The sequence below is a fragment of the Mesocricetus auratus genome, unplaced genomic scaffold, assembly GCF_017639785.1.
Source record: "Mesocricetus auratus isolate SY011 unplaced genomic scaffold, BCM_Maur_2.0 Super-Scaffold_100691, whole genome shotgun sequence".
NCBI classification, from domain to species: domain Eukaryota; kingdom Metazoa; phylum Chordata; class Mammalia; order Rodentia; family Cricetidae; genus Mesocricetus; species Mesocricetus auratus.
The window spans coordinates 53,887,662-53,907,896 of NW_024429267.1; the positions used below are offsets into that span (position 1 = coordinate 53,887,662).

A 20,235-nucleotide genomic window follows, 5' to 3' on the forward strand; every position below is an offset into this window, starting at 1 on the left:
AGAGGACGTGAGAAGCATTGTGTAGTGTGTGGTTTTCTTCCCTGAGAAGGAATGCATGCTCCAAATATAGATAGGGAGGGGCATGGAGCAATGAAGGCTCGGGGAGGAAGTATCTACTGTGATCCTCCAAATAAAAATACCAAATGTCAATGTGTTAGTTTTGTAACTGGAATGCATCCCTGCACAAGAAAACACAGATCGGGTCTAATCATGTGAGATTTGCTTTTGAGTGAAATATTGATTAGTTAAACTACTGGAAGGTTTATCTTCCTGGCAGGATTCATGTGAGTCTGTGACCCACACGGTCACGAGGGTTCCTTAGATTAATGACCAAATGGAGTCAACGGATGTCCAGGTCAATGAGGTACAGAAGCAAGGTAGAAACGGGCATGACCCGGCACATCTGTAGTCTCAGCACTTGGGAGTTGGCAACACAAGGATCAAGAGTTTCAGGCTAGCCTTGGCTACAACAGACACTGTTACACACAGACATACACAATCACCCATCCAACTCCAACCCCACCCCACATGCATGCTCTCACACAGAGCAAGGGGATATATTGGGTGGGTGCACAATAGGATTGAAACCCTACTCCTATTTTATTTGTTTAGCCTACATGAAGTAATGGGCAGGAGAGCCGAACACCCACTTCTAGAAAATGATGGCACGTTAGGAATAAAAGACACATTTCATAGAAAGCATTCTGTTGCTGCTTGTGCAGCGAGGTGGGAATCCCAGAACTAGAGACAGCACCATTGTTGCTCCTCCCTGCCAATATTTTTAATAGATCCCCCATTGCAGTATGGTTCAACTTTCCCCAGGAGCAATTACAGGCATCCTGTGAAAGATGGTAAGAATTGCCCGATGGCTATGTTCAATTGTCAGCCTTCATCTGGAGGCTTTCTGAATAGCTTTCTACATTCCAGGGAATGGGCTTGGGGCACAGTGGTGCAAACTGCTGGGGTCTGTTAGGGAACAGTGGAAAATGATCTTACCAGCTCTCCTCCCCCTCACTCCCATCCAATCAAAAAGGGGAGGGGGATGTGTGCCTTCCAAACCTGCCTTGCCAGATGCTGGCTGACTTGGTTTGAATTCATCAGCAGCTGAGGCCAACTTGCATGTGATGCCAGTCCCAGGAGGAGAATGCCTCAGGCACCTCAGGCAGGTCCAGGCCTCTTAAAACAGCTGGATACTACTCCGAAAGCCAAAGAGTAAACTATTCTCAAGGTCCAAAAGTTGTAGCAAAAAAAAAAAATGAGGTGGGGGGAGGAGAGAAAATGACTAGAAAATGTTTTTCTCCCTCTTAAAAATTATTTTACTATTGTTATTGCACGCATGATGTTGTGTGTGAGTGTTCGCACACACAACACAGTATAAGTGAGGAGGTCAGAGGACAACTTTTAGGAGCGAGTTCTTGCCCTCCACTGTGGGATCTGGGATCACACTCAAGGTGTCAGGCTTGCAATACAGTTTTACCTACTGGGCCATCTTGCCAGCCTAGTCTCTCACTTCTTAAAGAGACAATTTATTTAAGAACCCCCCCCACTCACCTATCACTAATATCATTATGCTCATTTATTATGGGTCAGTTTCTCTTCCTTTACCTCATTTCCTCTTGACAAATCCACTCTCTGGGCAGCCCCTCCTCCATCTCAGTACTTTTCACAAAGAAAGACACAGCACAAGATAGATGCCCACAGGGCCAAAAGCAGATGCCAGCAGATTGTCACTCCTTTGCCCCTGGCTGGAGTGCAATGCCAGAAGCTCATATTAATTCTGCTCTCTCCTAGCCAGACTCTAGTGCAAGCCTGCCCTGGCCAGCACCCTGTAGATTCAGTCATGGCTGCCAAATAGTTCCTCAGTTTTAAGGGGACCTAGAAGCATCCATGTGCAGCCAGATGCCTCAGTGAAGGACCGGGCAGGATAACCTGCTAGACCACGCTCACCAGGGCAAAGGACCCGACAAGATGGGATGGGAACTGAACATCAAGACCTCAGGGGTTTGGTAGCTAACTGGGCTGGAGGATCTGGCACCAGAAATGTGGCCCCAAGTGTACCGCTGAGATCTGCAGTAATAACCAGCTGCTTGTCTGGTCTTTGGTTGCCAAATAGCAACTTTGGCACCTGGCCACCGGGCTGGCACAATATCTGAAAGGCTACAGTTCAATGGTTTTTACATGCCTCTGCCAACCCAGAGCCCCTGAGTGCTTCTCTGTCTCAAATCCAGTGCAGAGGTATCCATTTCCTGTGGAAACCTTAAGTTGGAATGTCCTTTGGCTACGTGGAATACAACCATCCCAGGGAAAATGGCTGAAGGGCAAAAGGTTATTATTAGAGTCAACCTTCCAAAAAGGTTTAGCATAAAACATGTGAGATTTACCACATTTGGAACCCTGAGCACACAAACCTTGCTCCACTTGCTTCTAAGAAACTCGATAAGGATTCAAGAGTCTAGTGTGTCAATGAGATGACCACAACATTTCTTCTCATTTCCTGACACGTCAGTAGTGGGATTACCTATACGTTTTGTATCCGTTTAAATTGACACTCATTCTCAAAATGCTGCTGGGCTAAAGTTGGCACAGTGAAATGTACATTCAAGTCCAGGCAGGTAGCTCAGGGGGAAGAAGGTACTCACATACAAGCCTGATGACCTGCGTTCCATTGCCAGGAGGCACACGATAAAAAGAGAGAGCCAACACCACAAATTGTCTTTTCACCATTTATGATCCACAACACATTCATGTATATATACTTAAGAAATAGAATGCAATTTTAGGCTTCTAAAGGTATTTTCACAACTGTGCACATAGTTCTAATGGATTCATAGACTCCCAAAGTAGACTAAACAGCAACTGAGAGTCTAGCCAGATAACTCAGCTGGTAAAAGTGTTGTCTCTGCAGGCCTGATGACCTGAGTTCAATCCCCAGAACCCACATAATTGTGGAAGAAGAGACAGAACTCTGCAAAGTGTCCTCTGACCTACACATGTACACCATACACGCCCACACACATACACAATAGTAATACATTTTTAATTTAAGTAGCACTTGAAATCTCCTCATTATCTGTGTCACTAATACTGGCTTAAGGGCATCCAAGCTTTCTGAACAATCCAAGGACTCATTCTGCTGGTATTTGGAACCAAAGAGTTCTCCTTTCCATTCATTCCAAGAAACCCAGTCTTTGGCATAAGGTTTTACTGTTGACTCTGTGTCTCAGAGTAAAACATGTGAAGCTGACCATAATTAGATCTATGTAAAGGGCTTTAAGCAGGATGTAGCTAATAAACCATTGACATAGCTCATCTTATTTGTTTTCACTGGTCCAGAAGGCAAGAAAGTTTCTGCCTGTGCTCTCTTTGAAACTGGTCTGTACACACCTGGCTGCAATTGAGGTACAGCAGGAAGGTAAGTAAACTGACCCTCAACTAGGGAGAAGACTCCCCTGGAGGAAAGTGAATGTATACATTGCGGTCAAGGCTATGAAATCTTCACACGGGAAATTCCAATATCCGATGTCATGCTCTAATGCACAACTTGACATCCTGCAAACTTAATGAACACATCTGGATTCAGAAAACATCTGTTCTCAAAGACTCTTGGCTCACTTTGTCTCTGAATGCCCCAACCATCCCTCAGGACGCTGACTATACAATGGCTTTATTTTAATTTTTTCTGGATAAACAAAGGAAGTTAGGAAATTGTGGGACTGCACACAAGCTCAGTTACACTAATGTTGGTTCACACCACAGACATAGGACATGTTAAAACGGAGTCCAGAGTTCCAATTTACACTCTGTAACAGCCGTGGAGCAGCACTAGATGTTTGTCTGTTTGGTCATTTCAAATGAGGTGATGCAGGCATGGAAAACCAGAGCACTGCTAGACAGTCCCAATTCCTGGGTGGGGCTGGGGTGAGGAGTCTAGCTAGCATCCTTCTCTTTTCCAGAAAATTTTGGCTTAGTCAACCATGCCTGCTGAATGAATTAAGCCTCTCATTGCTATTACTCTAACAATAGGCAAGTTAAGGGGGGGAAGGGTTTATTCTGCATGTGATCTAAGGGTACAGTCCATCGTGGCAGAACAGGTGTGGTGGTAAGACATGAGGCACACCTAACTGAATCAGGAAGCAGCTGTGGGGCAGGAAGTAGCATTGAGCCATGCACCTCAAGCCTCCTGTCCCCTAAGACTCCCATCCTTCCTCAAGACCTCATCACCCAAAGGTTCTTCAAGCTTCCCAAACAGCTTCACCTGTGAGATACCAAGTATTCAAACACACCAGCCTGTGAGGGGGACATTACAACAAAACCAGTACTAAAGTGTTGCATGTACTTTAATATCTAGGAAGAAAAACAATCAAAAGACATAAGCAGAAAGAAGCTGAGAAGACTGAAGATGTCAGTGAACGAAGTTTAGCTTTGTACTTGGGAGAGGCTCAAATGCTGGTGGAGTGTGCTTTTCTCTGCTTATGCTTTCCCGAATGCTGAAGGCTGGCTCTTCTGGAAGTTCCTACTTCTGACGAATGTGACCTCTTCATGCTCTGTCCTCAGAAGAGAAGGTGGCACTAATTTATGATGAAGGAGACACTGTTCTCATGGCCAATAACATTTCCTGACATGAACAAGTGTGCAGGGAAATGTTGGGAAGAAAAAAAATGAAGAAGACACTATCCTTGTCATTGAGATCAGTGTTCAACTGTTGACCACTAACACATAGACTCTGTGTATGTGTATGTGTGTGTGTGTGTGTAAAAGGATATGTGAGTAACAGTATGTGTGTATACATGAGTGTGTACATGTATATACTTGTGGGTGTCTAGTATGTGTGAGAGTATGCATGCATTGTATGTGTACTTGTTTTGTGTGTGTGTGTTTGTATGTGTGTGAGAGTGTATGCATGTGTGAATGTGTTTGTGTGTGTGTGAGAGAGAGTATATTGTGAGGCAGTGTGTGTATGTAAGTGTGCAGCTGCACCTCATAATGACTCCTTATTTTCCCATATTCCTGATCTGTCAGCCTGTTACCTTGCCTTCGTTCGTGTCCTCCTTCAGTCCATGTTCTAGGCTAGAAGCCTCAGCTCCCCTCGATGACATGGCGACTTCTAAGAACAAGGCACTTGGAACCATCGGTGTGAGAATGGCTCTGCCAGCTTCTATGTTTTAGGGATTACTATGGTAAGAGGCAGGTTTCTGCACAAAGGCAACATTGGATTTTCAGATACAGTTGAAACCACTGTCTCTAAACTCAGGGTGAAAGTGAGTGTTGTGCTTGGAGAGAGGAACCTACTAAGGAGAGCTGATAATGGTATCAAGCACTTCTCACCCCAGAAAGGAGAGATCTCATGGAACTGCCTGTGGGGTCATTACAATAACTGACACTTTAGCAGGCAGAAGGATGTGCCTTGTCCCAGAACCCTGTGGCACCTCATCTGGGAATTAACATCAGATCTCAGAATTCCAAGTCAGGGCATGGGTGGCCAGCAAGTGCCAGGTGGGGGGGCATTTCTGAGCTAACAACTCCCTGCTCCCTAGGCATAGAAACCAGATATGCCACTATGCCCACTGTGACTGATTTTTTACTTGGCACCAGTCTGGGGGCTGTGGTTGGCTTCTCTGTGTATGCCTAAAAAAACCTCTCAATTGTGTGAAATAGCATGAGACACACTACCCCCATATCTGTCAACACATAGATGAAAAGCTGGGATTTTAAAATGACTGTGGTTTAAAGCAAAACAAAACACAAACACACACGCAAAACAAAACAAAAACATCAGAGGAAGAAGAACGAGCCCCAAAGGGAAGCGCTGTGGAGTGTTACTTCACGGAACCCAACAGAGCCAACCACTCTGTGAGGACCGGAAACTCAGAGCAATGGTGCAACCCTGAGGCCCGATTTATTTTATTTTATTTTATTTTTGCCACATAATGCCTGTCTTTGAAATGTGTCACCTGCTGTTTAACTTTCTTGTCCATGACGCTGAAGTGGTAGCTCTTGCAGTGCTAAAATAAACTTAAAACAGCAAGGCGTCGATGGCAGCAAATGCATGCTCTTTAACCCTCAAGCTCATGAATACGATTTTTAGTGACAATGCCATTGTTTTACAAAGAACTTAAAACTTGGTCATACCAAGTCGATTTCACCCTTGATTTCACAGTTGTTTTCATCTTTCTCAGTCGAGGGGCTGTTCATACAGAGGAAGACGGGGAAAGCACACGGTTTCAATGAACATATTTACTGCCAACACAACCAGGAATTGAAGCTTCCATATGAACCATGATTTCACGATTGCAGATATTTCACTATTTCTCGGAATAGATTATTTTTCTTTTCCCACTCTTTTTTGTTGTTGTTGTTTAATAGAAGAAAGGATACGAACACATACTAGACACTTTTTTGAGGAAGCATTTGTTTTTCCTTCAAGGCAGACACTTGACATCCTGCCTCCTAGCAAGTTACGGTATAAGGTACCACTGCATCTGCGGATTATAGGCACATTGTTCGGTCAGAATGTTTCAGTTACTTAGTTTTCCCATATGGGATTAGAAAGATAGTCCTCCATGGCCACTGGCAGGGGAGTCTGCACTGTCTTTTACTGTCAACAACTGCTGGGTTTGGGAGGGAAATGGCCCCATGCACAACCCATGCACAAAGTTTCTACATTTGGTCCCCAGTTGGTGGTGCTAATCTGGAAGGCTATGGAAATATTTTGAGGTGGAGCCTCACTGGGGGGCGTGGTTTGCTGAGATTGGGCCTTAAGGTTTTAATAAGAAAACCCCACTTGTTTTCTCTCTGTTTCTTGACTCCAGACACAATGTGATCAGCTGCCTCGTAGTACGCCAGCCACCATGACTGTCCTGCCTGGCCTCAGAAAGCCAAGCTGATAGTTAGTTAGCTTTAATTGTCAGCCTGGCATAGCCTAGACTCACTTGGAACCCGAAGCTGGGGTGGGAGTTGTCTAAATTGGATTGGTCTGTAGGCATGCCCTGCAAATCTAACACTATCTTTTGGCTTAAGGCATGCGTGTGGTACTCAGACATACAAAAGGCAAGATACATGAATAAAATGAAATTATGTAAGTTATTAAAACAGTAAAATTTTTTCATTGTGTATGGGAATAATACTATTTATTTATTTACTTATATACTTATTAAGCTAGCATTTATTAAAGGCCAAGCATATGTCACTCATTATTATATTTACAAGGTCTGAGGCCTTGGCCATGGTTCTACAACTAGTAAATGTTTAATGGGAACACTTCAGTGACTCACAATGAAGCCAACCTAATGGTATGAGTCTACATCTTTGCTTTCATAGTTAGCATAATTTTAAACTGTGAATTCCTAACATAAGCTTATGTTTGAAAGATAATCTCTTAAACACATGGGAAGATTTTCTTTCTTGATGCTTCAGTAGCTACACAGGTATATTTGCTTTCAAAACAAACCAAGCCCCAGATATTAAAGCGAAGTTTTTCCTTTTACTCTTCAACATTGTTGATTTAAAGTCTACACCAATCAGGCTGACCATGGTACTCCCAGGACTCAAGAGCCTGAGGCCTGAGGATGGCAACTTTGAAGCCAGACTAAACTATACAGTAAATTATAAGTCAATTTATCCTACATTATGAGACTATCCAAACAAACAAGAGAGTAACAGATATCGCCTAAGGCAAGAAAACTAAAGATTGATTGATTAATTTATCCATTCAATCACTCATTTATGTATTTATTTATTTACTATGTGTTTGTCTGAATAAATTCTGGGAGCCATATTCACAGTGACAGCAGAGGTGAGAAGGGGGTGTCTGATGTCCTGCAATGGTTGTGAGCTGCCACCTTGGTGCTGGGACCTGAATCCAGGTACTTTGCAAGAACAGCAAGTGCTCTAAATCACTGAGCCATCTCTCCAGGCTCCCTAAAACAACCTCTACTTCATAAAATTCTAGGGGACCTTACACAGTACATCAAACAAAGTCCTTCTATTTCTCAAGGAGTTACCAGCATTAGAGATAATGAATATGCTAACAGATAACAAGTGAAAACAATTTTAAAAGAATGACTTGCACAGATCATTTATTCTCAGTCCTACAATGAAACAATGTATGTAGATCACACAGCTGCCAGATTTCAGAGAGAAGGTTATCATTTTCAGTGCATCAAATGCAGAGGATGTCTTGTGTGTCCTTTTGTCAACTTTCTCTGAGGCTGTGTTCCCAAAGTCCCTGGTTGCCTAGAGAACCTCAAGGGAATCTTCAGCACTGAGGGACTCAGGAAACTTGCAAAGAATCTGCATCAGTGTTCATCAGTTACAGAATGAGCATTCAACAGAGATTAGTCCTCCGACAGCCAAAACTGGTGGCTGCAGCAAAAATAAATGATTATACCTTGTCTCGGCAGTCACAGTGAGTGAGTGAGTGAGTGAGTAAGTGACTGACTGACTGACTGACTGACTGAGTGACTGACTGACTGACTGACTGACTGACTGAGTGACTGAGTGACTGAGTGACTGACTGAGTGAGTGTGTGGATGACAGAGACATTGATCTTTATATGGCTCTATGAATATATGTGACTCAGGGTGCCCTGGGGCTTCCCTACCAAACGCTCTTTGAGATTTACTCAGTAAAACAGATTCACATTCAATATCTGTCTTCATTCACCCTGGTAGAACTATGCCAGATATTGTGTCAAAAATAAAATGCTATTACCTACACTTCCTATGTGTGTGTGTGTGTGTGTGTGTGTGTGTGTGTGTGTGTGTTGAGCTGAGGCTTAGTTTAATCATCACATATTTACCAAACACCTGAGTGCACTAGGATCTGGGGGTGCAGAAGTGAGAGCGGTAGAGATAAGTTGAGGAGGAGTGAAGATTGATGGGACTAGAAGACACGTATAGAAAGAGAAAGACAGAAGCGAAGGATCTACCGAAAGCAGACAGAATGAGCCATGGATGGAAAAAGAGACACAGAGCAGGAGAGATGGGGAGATAAACCAGAAGACCAGCCAATGAGACAAATGCTAGAAAATGGGAGGGTTTGAGGACAGCTGAGACACAGCAGTCAGGCAAGCATTTCTGCTGCGAGGACTGTCGGCCAGTGGCCCACTCCAGTGGCTGTTAGCACTTGATGCTGCAAAGGCTTCCATGACTAAGTGGCAGACTCCCTGATGGTGCCTAGTCCAAGTGGGACTCGTCTGTTGGCCATGACTGCCCAACGGTGTCCAACTCCTAATGTCAGCTTGCGTTACCAGACACACCAGTCCACACACTTCCAACCCTTAGCACTTCCACCCGCGTCGCTGAAGGCTCTTTTGCAGACTCCTCCTGTGTCTTCTCCCTCAGCCATAGGACACTGAAGCATGTGGCCACTTTCTGTCCTTGTTTCATGTGTCCGTGCATGTAGATCATGTGAGAAGACAGGAGTCTCTAAAGGTCTTTAGCTCTAGGGTAAATTGAATGCTGTGGTCCCCATACATAATCCCAGCACTTGGTGTGGGGCAGGCGGATTGGAAGGCCAAGGTTATCCGTCCTCAGCTGTATACCAAGCTTAAGGCCAGCCTGAGGTACATGAGACCCTCTATATAAACAAATAAATGAATAAATAAATAAACAAATAAATAAACTTTATACTTGTCAAGTTCCAGGCAGTTTATATTAGGAAAGTCACTTGACTTATTTGATGTATTGTTTTCATCTATAAATTAACAGTTTGAAGGAGTTATAAAATTGACTTCATATATGTGCTATGATATACTTACATGTCATATTCAAAACAGTGTCTATTAGGTACTATATTGCCATCCTATCAGCATAACTGACTTAAAAGCCAATTATACTTCTTAGGACTTCAATTGCATATCTGTGACTGAAAATCACTTTTATATCACACTACTGATATGATGTGAGTCATATTACCATTGGTGACCATTCTCTTAATTATTCATTTTCATTGGCGGCACAGGAAACACTTTTTAGATGCCTACCGGTGTCTCAAAAGTTGCAATACTTGAAGTCTTGATGCCTTTCTCCCCACATTCCTCTTTCTCTTTCTCTGATCCCCATTTTAATGAATGGATTTATACTTCCTTTAGATGCCCAAGCCAAATGTTGAGGGGTTATTCCTAATTTCTCTTTCTTTTAGGCCTGCTGAACTAAATTATTCAGTCGATTCTATTAAAATAGTTCAGAAATATGCCTGAACCCGACACATTTAATAGGGATTTTAAGAGGAGCACATGGGTTTGTGAACTTGGCAAAATCACAGGGCAAAGTAGAAGCCAGGATCCACCTGAACTTGCCCCGTGCCAGCCCTCAAACGCTAGGTCGCTCTAGCGCATGCGCACCGTTCCACATATCCCCAAGCGTCAGTCTTTCACTTGGCACACGCAGCGCCCTTGTCTTTTGCTGACCACTGTCAACACACTCTCAACATAGCATTTTTAAAAAATATTTCTCTTCTTCACTCTTAACTAAACAGGAAAGAGCATTCATTATCAGCTCCAGGCCGCTTAGTGAGACATTCAAACTAGATTAGAGGAAAGCATGCCGCAAAGCCAGAGCTGTTTGGTGCCTCAGAGTGAGGTGGCCCGTGCGTGCCTGCTGTCTTGGGTCTTGAGAGGCTTAGGCAAGAGGACTGCTGTGGTTTTGAGGCCAGCCTGGACTACATCCAAGACCCTATCTGGAAAAAAAAAAAACAACCAAACAAGCAAAAACACAACCCAGGCTTGCTCATCAAAGTAGTAAACGGAACAATGGAAAACGATCAGTGCCTCTGTGATTTCCAGCATGTCCCCAGAATTGTGAACAAGGTGGATTTGTTTTTAGGATCGCCAGCCAAGGTGCATCAGGCCAGGGTACACACATAGAGCGTAACAGCTTCCGTCAAGCAGACGAGTGTGCACTGAGGAGCTGGCTCTTGCGGGGATGCACTTGCTGTTCGAGCATCAGGGCCTGGGCTTGTGCAGCCACCGCATAAAAGGCTGGGAGGGGCAGCACTTGCCTGAAATCCTAGGGCAGAGGAGGTGGCATCAGTCCAGCATCAACAGCGAGCTCCAGGTCTAGGGACTCTGTTTCACAAATTAAGGTGTCGGGACACAGAGGGAGATAACCTAATATCTACCTCGCATCTCTCCTTGGGCACAGATATGCATGCATATACACACACATGTGCACATGTATACATATAACACAAAATTATCTATGCACAAAAACTGGAAAAATATTTTCTGTGGGCATCACTGACTCCAGGAGTGTCTGCTTTACTAAACACTTGAATTACCCGGGCCCACTGTTTTCATAAATCCTAATGTCCAGACTGATCTCATACTTGCCAAATCAGAATCCCACAGGCTGGCTCCATGTCCTCTAGGCTTTCAAAGCTCCCTTGGAAGTCTCACATCAGTCAATGGAGACACGACCTCACAAATGATGTTCTTAAGTCTCAATTCAGTCAATGGAGACACGACCTCACAAATGATGTTCTTAACTTATGAACGTTTTAAACGTTGTAGATAAAAGCTCTGAAGTAGGAGTCAGATATTGAACCCCTGGGGCTGTAGGAGCCTGTTCCAGTCTCTGAATCTTTCTGAGCCTTGGCTGTTAAGAAATGATTTCCACGGCAGAGGGAGTTTCTTGAGAGTTGTGCATTGTAAGTAAGAGACCTAGCAGAGTACTCATCATGACATTTGTGTGTGTGTGTGCACCTGTATGTAGGCATGGAACACACATGTGTGCATGTGTGTAGAGGTCAGAGGACAACTTCAGGCACCAATTCCTTGGCATTGAGCAGGCTAGCGTTGCCAGTCAGAAAGCCCCTGGGACCCTCCTTCTCTGCCTACCCAGCACTGGAATCACATATGTGTGCCAACAAGCTCAGCTACTTTCCATGGATTCTAGGGATCAACTGAAAATGATCCTCATGCTTGCATTTTTCTGGCAGAATTATCGCCCTAGCCCCACAATTAATCAGTCATATATATATATATATATATGCATATATATAATGCATTATTAATGCCAATTAGTTATTAAGCACTAATCAAATGCCATGTCTAGCATACAAGAGATGATTGTTAATTGTGCCTAAAGCAGCATATGAATGTAGCCAACTGTCAGAGACAGGCAGACTCAAGGAACTCAGATGCCCAGTTTGAGTCTTTAGGGCCCTCTCCTTTCTAAGACACAGGCAGGGTTCAAAGACTCTAGAACTCACTTCCCACCACACAGATTTATGGTGCCTCACTGGCAGCTATGTAACTTGTGTGACTTACAGAAGTAAGCTTCTAATAAATTTCCTTGTGTCTTATTAGAAAAGACTTTTAAATCTTCAACGACATAGGGAAGAAGGAAGTGAGGAAATTTCCAGCTACATGCCTCTCATTTACTTTGTTGCTATGGAGCTTGAGATAACTTGTTTTTCTTTGGTTGTATCTGAGATGTTGGACAGATTACGGTGACAAGGTTACATTTAAATTGATAAAAGGTTTGTTTGTGTCAGTGCATTTGTCAAAACTGCATGGCACGTTGTGTAATGGACTCTACACAGGAGCTGGATGGCACTGGAGATGTTCTTACTATTCAGTGTTCAGCACACTCCATACAGGGACATCAGTGGGGCGGGGTAGAAGTCAGGGAGATTAGCTCCCTCGGACCCTTCAGCTCTGAGCACACACTTATTTTGTTCTGTTGGTTTTTCAAGGTGGGCGTTCCTCCTTTCCCGTTAACCGGGAAAGTGACATTCACAGTCTCATTTGTAAAGGGGACAATTTTAGGGTACTGGAAGAATTGAAGGGCGGGATGGATGAGTCTTCTCAGCAGTAGCTTGCCTGCATCTCACCAGAATCATCCGTGATGCTTCACTTCAAACTAGAGGAGCGAATCATGACTTAGTGACAACTGCCCAAGGCTCTTTTTCTTCTTCAATTTTCTTTGAGATAAGGCCTCACTATGTAGCTCAGGCTCGTCTTGAACTCCAGATGATCCTCCTGCCTCAGTCTCTGAAGTACTGGCATTGCAGCTATGCCTCACCATATCTTCCTCTTGGTCAAGACTTCCTGAAATCATTGTTTTAATTCAAACCTATAAGCTATTTTCATGGTTAAATTAAAGATATGACAGACATAGGGAAATATAAATAGACCCATGATTTTTTAATCGTGATGACTGTTTAATTCTATTTTTCAAATGGGTTTCAGAAATGTTACTGTGGTTACACAGCAAAAAGTTAGCAATTGCAGGGCTGGGGTGCAGTTCTGGGATAGACTGATTGTCTAGTCCAACCAGCTTCAGTGCAGAGCTTATGACCCAGCATGCCAGAGTGTTCTGACAAATGCAGAAAGAAAACAGGAAGGAAGGGGAAAGAGGGAAGGAGAGAGAAAATAAATAAGAAAGAGGAGACAGGTAAAGAAGATGAGGTTATCCATTTCCGTGTCAGGGGTTAACTTCAGGATTGAAAACTCATATTGGCACCAAGCTTCTAGTTAGTTCAAAAGCATTTCAACCATCTCACTTTATTAAACAGGACTGCCTTACATCAAATTGCTCCTCTAGTGATAATCAGAGGACATGTGATTGAAGTGTCTACCTATGATCTTTACCTACCCCACTCATATGTATGTATAATAAGCCTGACCTCGTGTATATCAGACCCTAAATGCAGTCCCAGGATCACCACAAAAGCCTGTGTCATGCGATAGATCCTTCTCCACACACAGTGGCTCCTCCGTCTTCATTCTCATGCCCATGTCTTCCCTGGATGCTCCTCAGTTCTGCTCCAACTGACTTTGTTTGGTTTTTTAAGACATGGTTTCTCTATGTAACAGCAGCCCTGGCTGTCCTGGAACTCACTCTGTAGACCAGGCTGGCATCGAACTCATGGAGATCTGCCTGCCTCTGCCTGCTGAGTGCTAGGATTAAAGGAGTGCACCACTACCGCCTGGCTCCAACTGACTTTTCAATCACACCTGTTCTAAACTGTCACCAGTTTCAAGGGACACCTCCCCTACTGCAGCTCCGGTTACCTTTTTCAAGCTAAATTGTGACTGTGTCTTTGTGACATTTCTGTGGCTTCCTTTACAAAAAGGTCATCTTGTCACCCTCTATGCTTCACTCTGCTCTTCTCCTGCCAGAGGGACACGGCTTCTGCAAGAGAGATGTCCCCTCAGCCCAGGATGCCCCTCTCTTCCTTCCTCATCAAATGTATTCACCCTTCTGATTGTAACTCCATTGTTCTTTCCTCAGAGGTGACAGGTCAGAGGGCATGTTATAAACTAAGACTTGTCCTGCTTCATTTCTAAACTTACAGCTGCATTTTAATTTCAAGCCAAATGCTTTCCTTTTCCCCAGCAGAAGAAAAACTGAGTGTGAGGAAAAGCCTTTATATACGTGTTTGTCACTACCAATATGCTCGAAGTGTCATGGAAGTTCTTTTCTTGATTGCTTCGACTGCTCTCTGTTTTGCTATTGTTGCTGTTGTTAGACAGGGTCTCGTGCAGACTGGCATTCAACTTTCTGTGTTGCCAAGGATGACCCCGATCCCCCTGCCTTCTCTTTCCTCTTCCCAATTGCTGAGATTAGGGAGATACACAACCATGTTTGTCTCACAAATACTTCTTGACAGAGATGCCAGTTAAGAGTGGACAATATTTTGAGCTTTCTAAGGAGATACAAAGGACCCATAAATATCCAGTTTCCTACTACCCATGCACAGTGCCATACATTTATCTAAGATACACCTGTCACTAGAGATTTCCATACTGTAAAATCTTTCTTCCTGTTTATTGTCCTTCCATCTTGTCTTCTTTTCTATGACCTTTACTGTCCCCATCTGAGCACTGGGGAGTGTTAAGGATTTGTTTTCACATTATACATTGAGGCCTAATTCATTTATTTTTCCTTTATACCATCATCAGGCTGTACATTAGCATTCATGTGGTTGGCATATTCTAACACCAGAAAATTTAATATATTTATGACACTTTTGAAAATCTGTTTTCTATTATTTTATTACCACAGACATTAGTAATCATTATATTTCCTATCCTTTGAGGCATATTAAACTTTGGGAGTACTTATAATTTCACAGGAATTAACACAGCAAGTTTTCATAGCCCTGCAAATGCTGCCTGGGCCATAGCTCAGCTGGCAGGCTTATCTAGCTGCCTCAAGCCCTGGGTTTGATCTCTGGCACCACATAAACCAGATGTGTGGTGCACACCTGTCATCAATCCCAGCTCTTGTGAGGTGGAGGCAGAGGAATCAGGGAAATTCAAGGTGATCTTGGACTGCATAGTGTCCCCGAGGACAGCCTGGAATTTGTGGGACACTGTCTCAAAACAGAGAACAAAAATCTTGAAAATACTTTAAATGTTTGGATCCCTGACAGAAATGTAAAATTAGAAATTCACAAATCCAAATAACAAGTGCTGTAAGAAAATGATGCTTCAGAAGAATGAACAAGATTTTCCAAATGTGCTGTGTCAGTCTCTTTACGGAGCACCCCCAGCCAGTGGGGTGAGCATTTGCTGGACAGGGGGACAAGAGAAGGACACACAGGATGGACAAGGGCAAGCTCCAAATGAGAACCTCACTCACTGAACTGGAGAGTTAAAGAAGTGTAACAGCTGCAGAGTTCAGATCCATTCTTGGAGACATGAGCAAAAACAAAGCTAAGAGAGAATCAGTCATTTGTCTAAGGCCACAGATGCCATGGTTGACATAGCCAGGAGTAAAAGCCAGATACCTTCATACACGATTGCTTCCACTATACCATGATGTCCAATCATATCCATTCTCTAAGATTCTATATGAAGCATATTTCAAGCAATTGATACCAGGTCCTGATCAGTTCAGTGACTAGAGAGCCCAAAAATGTTGTTAGAGTAATCTGACCATTAACTCAATCTTACTATCAGGCCACTCTTAACACCTATGGTCAACAGTTGCTCTCTGTCTCTATAACATACTTGATATTTCTTGAACATACAATAGAAACATCAACAAGACTTCTATGTATGCACTTGTACATTTGTGGCCAACATTTTTCCAGCCATCACAGGCTTCTAGGTAATACTCTCCATTTATAAAATAACTGGCACTGCCTCACAGAGATGGAAGTTGACAAAGAGATCTCTGCTATGATGCTGCCTGAGTGCTGTGTTCTTAAACCAGCTATTCAGTAAAATAAAACTTCCAGAAAGCTCTAATGTGTGTGGCTTGCTATTTCTACATTATATGCATCTCCAACCATGACTGAGTCCAAGCCACCAAATCTGTAGCATAGCTCTTCTAGAATTCTTGACTGTTTAACAATGGTGCCTAGTACCTTGTCCAAAGGCAGCTTCAGCATATCCCAATGCTACAAGGAAAAATCTAGAAAAAGAGCAACAACCCACTTTTGTGTGTTTGTATGGTGGCAGTATATATATATATATATATATATATATATATATATATATATGTTCATATGGGCGCATGTATATGTGTTGTGTGGTTTATGTTCACACATGTTTGTATCTGTGCAGAGCCCAGATAGTTAAGCTCAGGTATAATTCCTCAGGTATCAGCATAGTGTTGCCAAGTGGGCTACTCTGGCTGGTCCTGGGGATCCTCTTGTTCTGATCCACCTGGAACTGGATTACAAGTGTGAACCATCACAGGTGGCCTTTTGCATGGATTCTGGGTGGGAGGAGCTTAGGTCTGCATGCTCACAACACACAAAGAATTCTACAGATTGAACCTCATTCCTGGTCTTCAGCTCACTCTTTGTAAGGAGGACACTGAGATTTCAAAGGGAGACATGATCACAAACCGGCTAAGAAAGTCTGAATTTCCTAGTGTCTTACTTGTCCCTCTTCAACATGGTGAAGCTTTGTCAACACATCAGTCAGTGGTCCTGCTGTGTCCCTGAGAGCAGTCTCCGAAAATCAGCAGCAGTTGCAGCATTAGAGAGCTTGTGGGACATGGTCACCTCTTCCGTTCCTCTCCAGACCCAGGGAAGCAGAGACTCTCATGCTCAGAACACAGTGTCACACAGAGCACTGATGAAGAACCTTCACTCAATACCCACAAATGTGTCTGATGGGTGTCTCTCAAGTCTGAACCAGAGATGACAGGCGTTATCTACAAACCCAAGCACAATGCCAACAATTTCCATATTTTCAGACCTTGCATCCCAGAGTAGCTCAGATTTCTCTGTTTACCCTGATTCTCAACCCTGTATACTTTATAAAAAAACTCAACAAATGTCTGCATGAATCAGCCATGGAAGTTTCAACATTAGAAAAACAAAACTCACGTCCTCTAAATATTTTTCTTGCACACTTCCATCTTGCATAAACCAAGGCAGACAGTAGCAACGTGGTTATCTTTATCCCAAACCGCCTACTATTTTCTTAGCTGGCTATCTAGTTATAACTTTTGTATGTTTGTTTTTTCTGTCTGCTACTCTCTGTTGTCTAGATATGAACTCCAAATTTTTAATTTCATAATGAAGGTAAATAAATAACACCTGTTGTGTTTTCCCCTCCTGATATGTAGAGGTTGAAAACCTTACAATGTAAACAGCATCTTTACCTTCTTGCAACAAGGTTCTAAAAGAGAAGGGTAGCAACTGAGTAACAGCTCTCTCCTGGAATTTAAAAATGCCTAGCTGTGGGGAAGTCAAATCACAGATATCTGCATTGATGGTATTTTAGAAACAATAGAAGGGAAATCTAAAAACACCAGCCTGTGATTGTTAACTCATTTGTTACTGAGTTTATTTGTAGGGTAAATCCATGCAGTGATAGCATATTTGCACAGACAGGAGAGTGGTAATGAATGTGTTCGTAGATAAGGGATGAATGAAAACATTTCTGGAAGAAAATTCAATTATTTCCAGCTTCCTTTGGAAATCCAGAAAGGCTCATCAGTGAGTTCTTGGCTTGCATAGGAAGTAGAATCTCAGGGCTTGGGAGTAGATACTTCAAGGGAAAGCAGAGGGCCAATTTTCCTAATTATACTTCCATTTGCCAAGTATAGCCAGAACAGCTTTGGTGCCCACACAGCAGGAGAGCATCCTCTGATCCACTGCACCCTCAGCAACTCTCTAGAAGGCAGCTCCTCTGGTGAGTGTGGTCACCCATTATCCTCCCCTCTCCCCAGCTACACTGGCTGAGAACATGGCTCTCTTGTCCCTCTGTCTTTCAGATCAATACGCATCCCCCTAATCGTCTGCTCAAGAAATTCCACCTCCATGGCCATGCACCAAACCCTTCTCCCCGAAAGAAGCTGAAGCCAAACCCCAGATGTACCCCCACTTATGTACAAGAGGCTTCCTCACTGAGTCTCTAGTGGATACAACCTCTGGGTGTCGCCACAGGTGATATGTGCATCAGAACAGACCTGAGAGACCTCAGGATACTTACGGTTGGCATAACTTGATGAGGTCCTGGTCAGTGGTGCCCGGGGGAAGGCCTCGAATGTACAGGTTTGTTTTACTCAACTGTTCTCCACTGCTGTTGCTGCTGCTGTTTGTGCTGGGGCTGGGAGGAGCCATGGGATGGGGAGCTGGTGCATAGGACTGCTGCAAACAGAAAAAAAGAAGTGTTACTGGGCAAACAGAAGCCTCCTATTCATAAACCAGCAGCATTTACTGATGGCAATGGAAACTCCTTGCCCTCTCTAGTATACACACACATGTATGTATGTATGTATGTATGTATGTATGTATGTATGTACCCCCACACACATACACCAATACCATGTTCCATGCTGCTTCTGAGAACATCAATATCACTATCTTTTCATCTCATCTGGCCCAACATTTGGATCAGCACAACCCTGAATGGGAGACAAGGATGCTAAGAGGAGCTCCTAACAGGAAGTCTCGGCTTTGGACTTGGTCTCTCCCCAGACTGGCTCTCCTTACGCTTCTAAGTTAGCATGTCACCTCCTTCCCAGTTGCACTAAAACAGTCCAGGCCTGGTGTTCTATCTTCTTCTAGCAGCCAAACATCTTTACCTTCCCTGTTCTTTGGTTCACTCCTTTTCTCAAAAGATACTTCCAACTGCTGCTTCCCTCACCCCCATGGCGGAGCACAATTCTAGGTATGCAGAAACTATTCCAGGCAACCTGCTTCTATGAGCAAGTGAATGAATATATCTGCTCCTATTCTTAGACCTGCTTTCCATCAACAACCTGCTTCAAGAGATTGTAACTGGTTATGAAGATACAACGTTAGGGTCTTCACCTGAGTTGCCTCGAGACTCTGAACTCAGGAGTCACACATCACAACTGTGTGTTCCCTGTAGGAGGTTCATCAGTGAGCAGTCTTTGTCCACCTGATTCTAATGGCAGCTATTCATTGCATGTGAGCACTAAAACTGTCTGCAGATATTGTTGATGTCTCCTTGTCCCTCCAAGGAAGGCTTTTCTTGATTTCAGATCCACTATTTTAGATAGTCAAACCATTTTATGTCAAAATTAAAACAATCAAAATACTCTCTGATGCTTAGGATGCACACATAAAAGTATTCTAGTTACACATATCAAAATTAGTAAGTATATCCTCATCTTATGTCATCCCTTTTCATGTAGGCCATCTTCAGAGGATCTCAAAATATGCAGACTGTCTGAGTTGAGTACTTGCTGAGTGTCTTATCATCTGGGTGACCTTTAGATGGTGACTGAACCTCTCTAAAAAGCAACAACTGCATTAACATGAACAAGGTAATAATAGCTCTCTTGGTCACAGGATCTTAAAGACCATAGTGAGCTGACACAGACGGGGTTGCTGTAAGTTACCAGAGCACGGCAGACACTGACAGAGTCATATGTTAATATTTGCGATTAGATGATCACCACTGATCATGCTGAGTCCCAGATTTTTCATTTGGGGTCCAGAATGTCACTCGAAAGCAAGGGTAAACACATTGTTCAAGACTAATGGATGGATTAGGGAGGGAGCTCAACAGGTAAGAGTATTCTCTGCTTTTGCAGGAACCCAGGCTCAGTTTCCAGCACCCAAGTAGGGGTAACAGTGGCCCATAACTTGCTCCAAGGGATCCTGTACCCTCTTCTGAACTCTGCTAGCAACTGCACATACATGGAGTACATTGATTCATATAGGCACATATAATTGTCATCAATAATAAATAAATAAACCTTTGAAATCATTCTACTGGAAAAATTATCTGGGTTATCTCTTAGAGACTTAGTTACTGGGTGGAGGGATTAGTAATTATTGAATAGTAAGCTT

The 20,235-nt window shown here is 43.3% G+C and overlaps 1 protein-coding gene across 21 annotated transcripts in view; it reads right to left on the bottom strand.

Annotated features, from left to right (window-relative positions):
* Rbms3 (RNA binding motif single stranded interacting protein 3) overlaps window positions 1–20,235 on the bottom strand; it is a 775,988-nt gene that overhangs the window by 478,589 nt on the left and 277,164 nt on the right. For 19 of the 21 annotated variants that reach the window (XM_040740054.1, XM_040740066.1, XM_005075052.4 and 16 more), the window contains one exon: window positions 18,404–18,561. In XM_040740054.1, coding sequence (XP_040595988.1) covers window positions 18,404–18,561 — 158 coding nt within the window. The remainder of the gene's footprint in view (window positions 1–18,403; window positions 18,562–20,235) is intronic. The other 2 variants (XM_040740056.1, XM_040740068.1) reach the window with 1 other exon arrangement.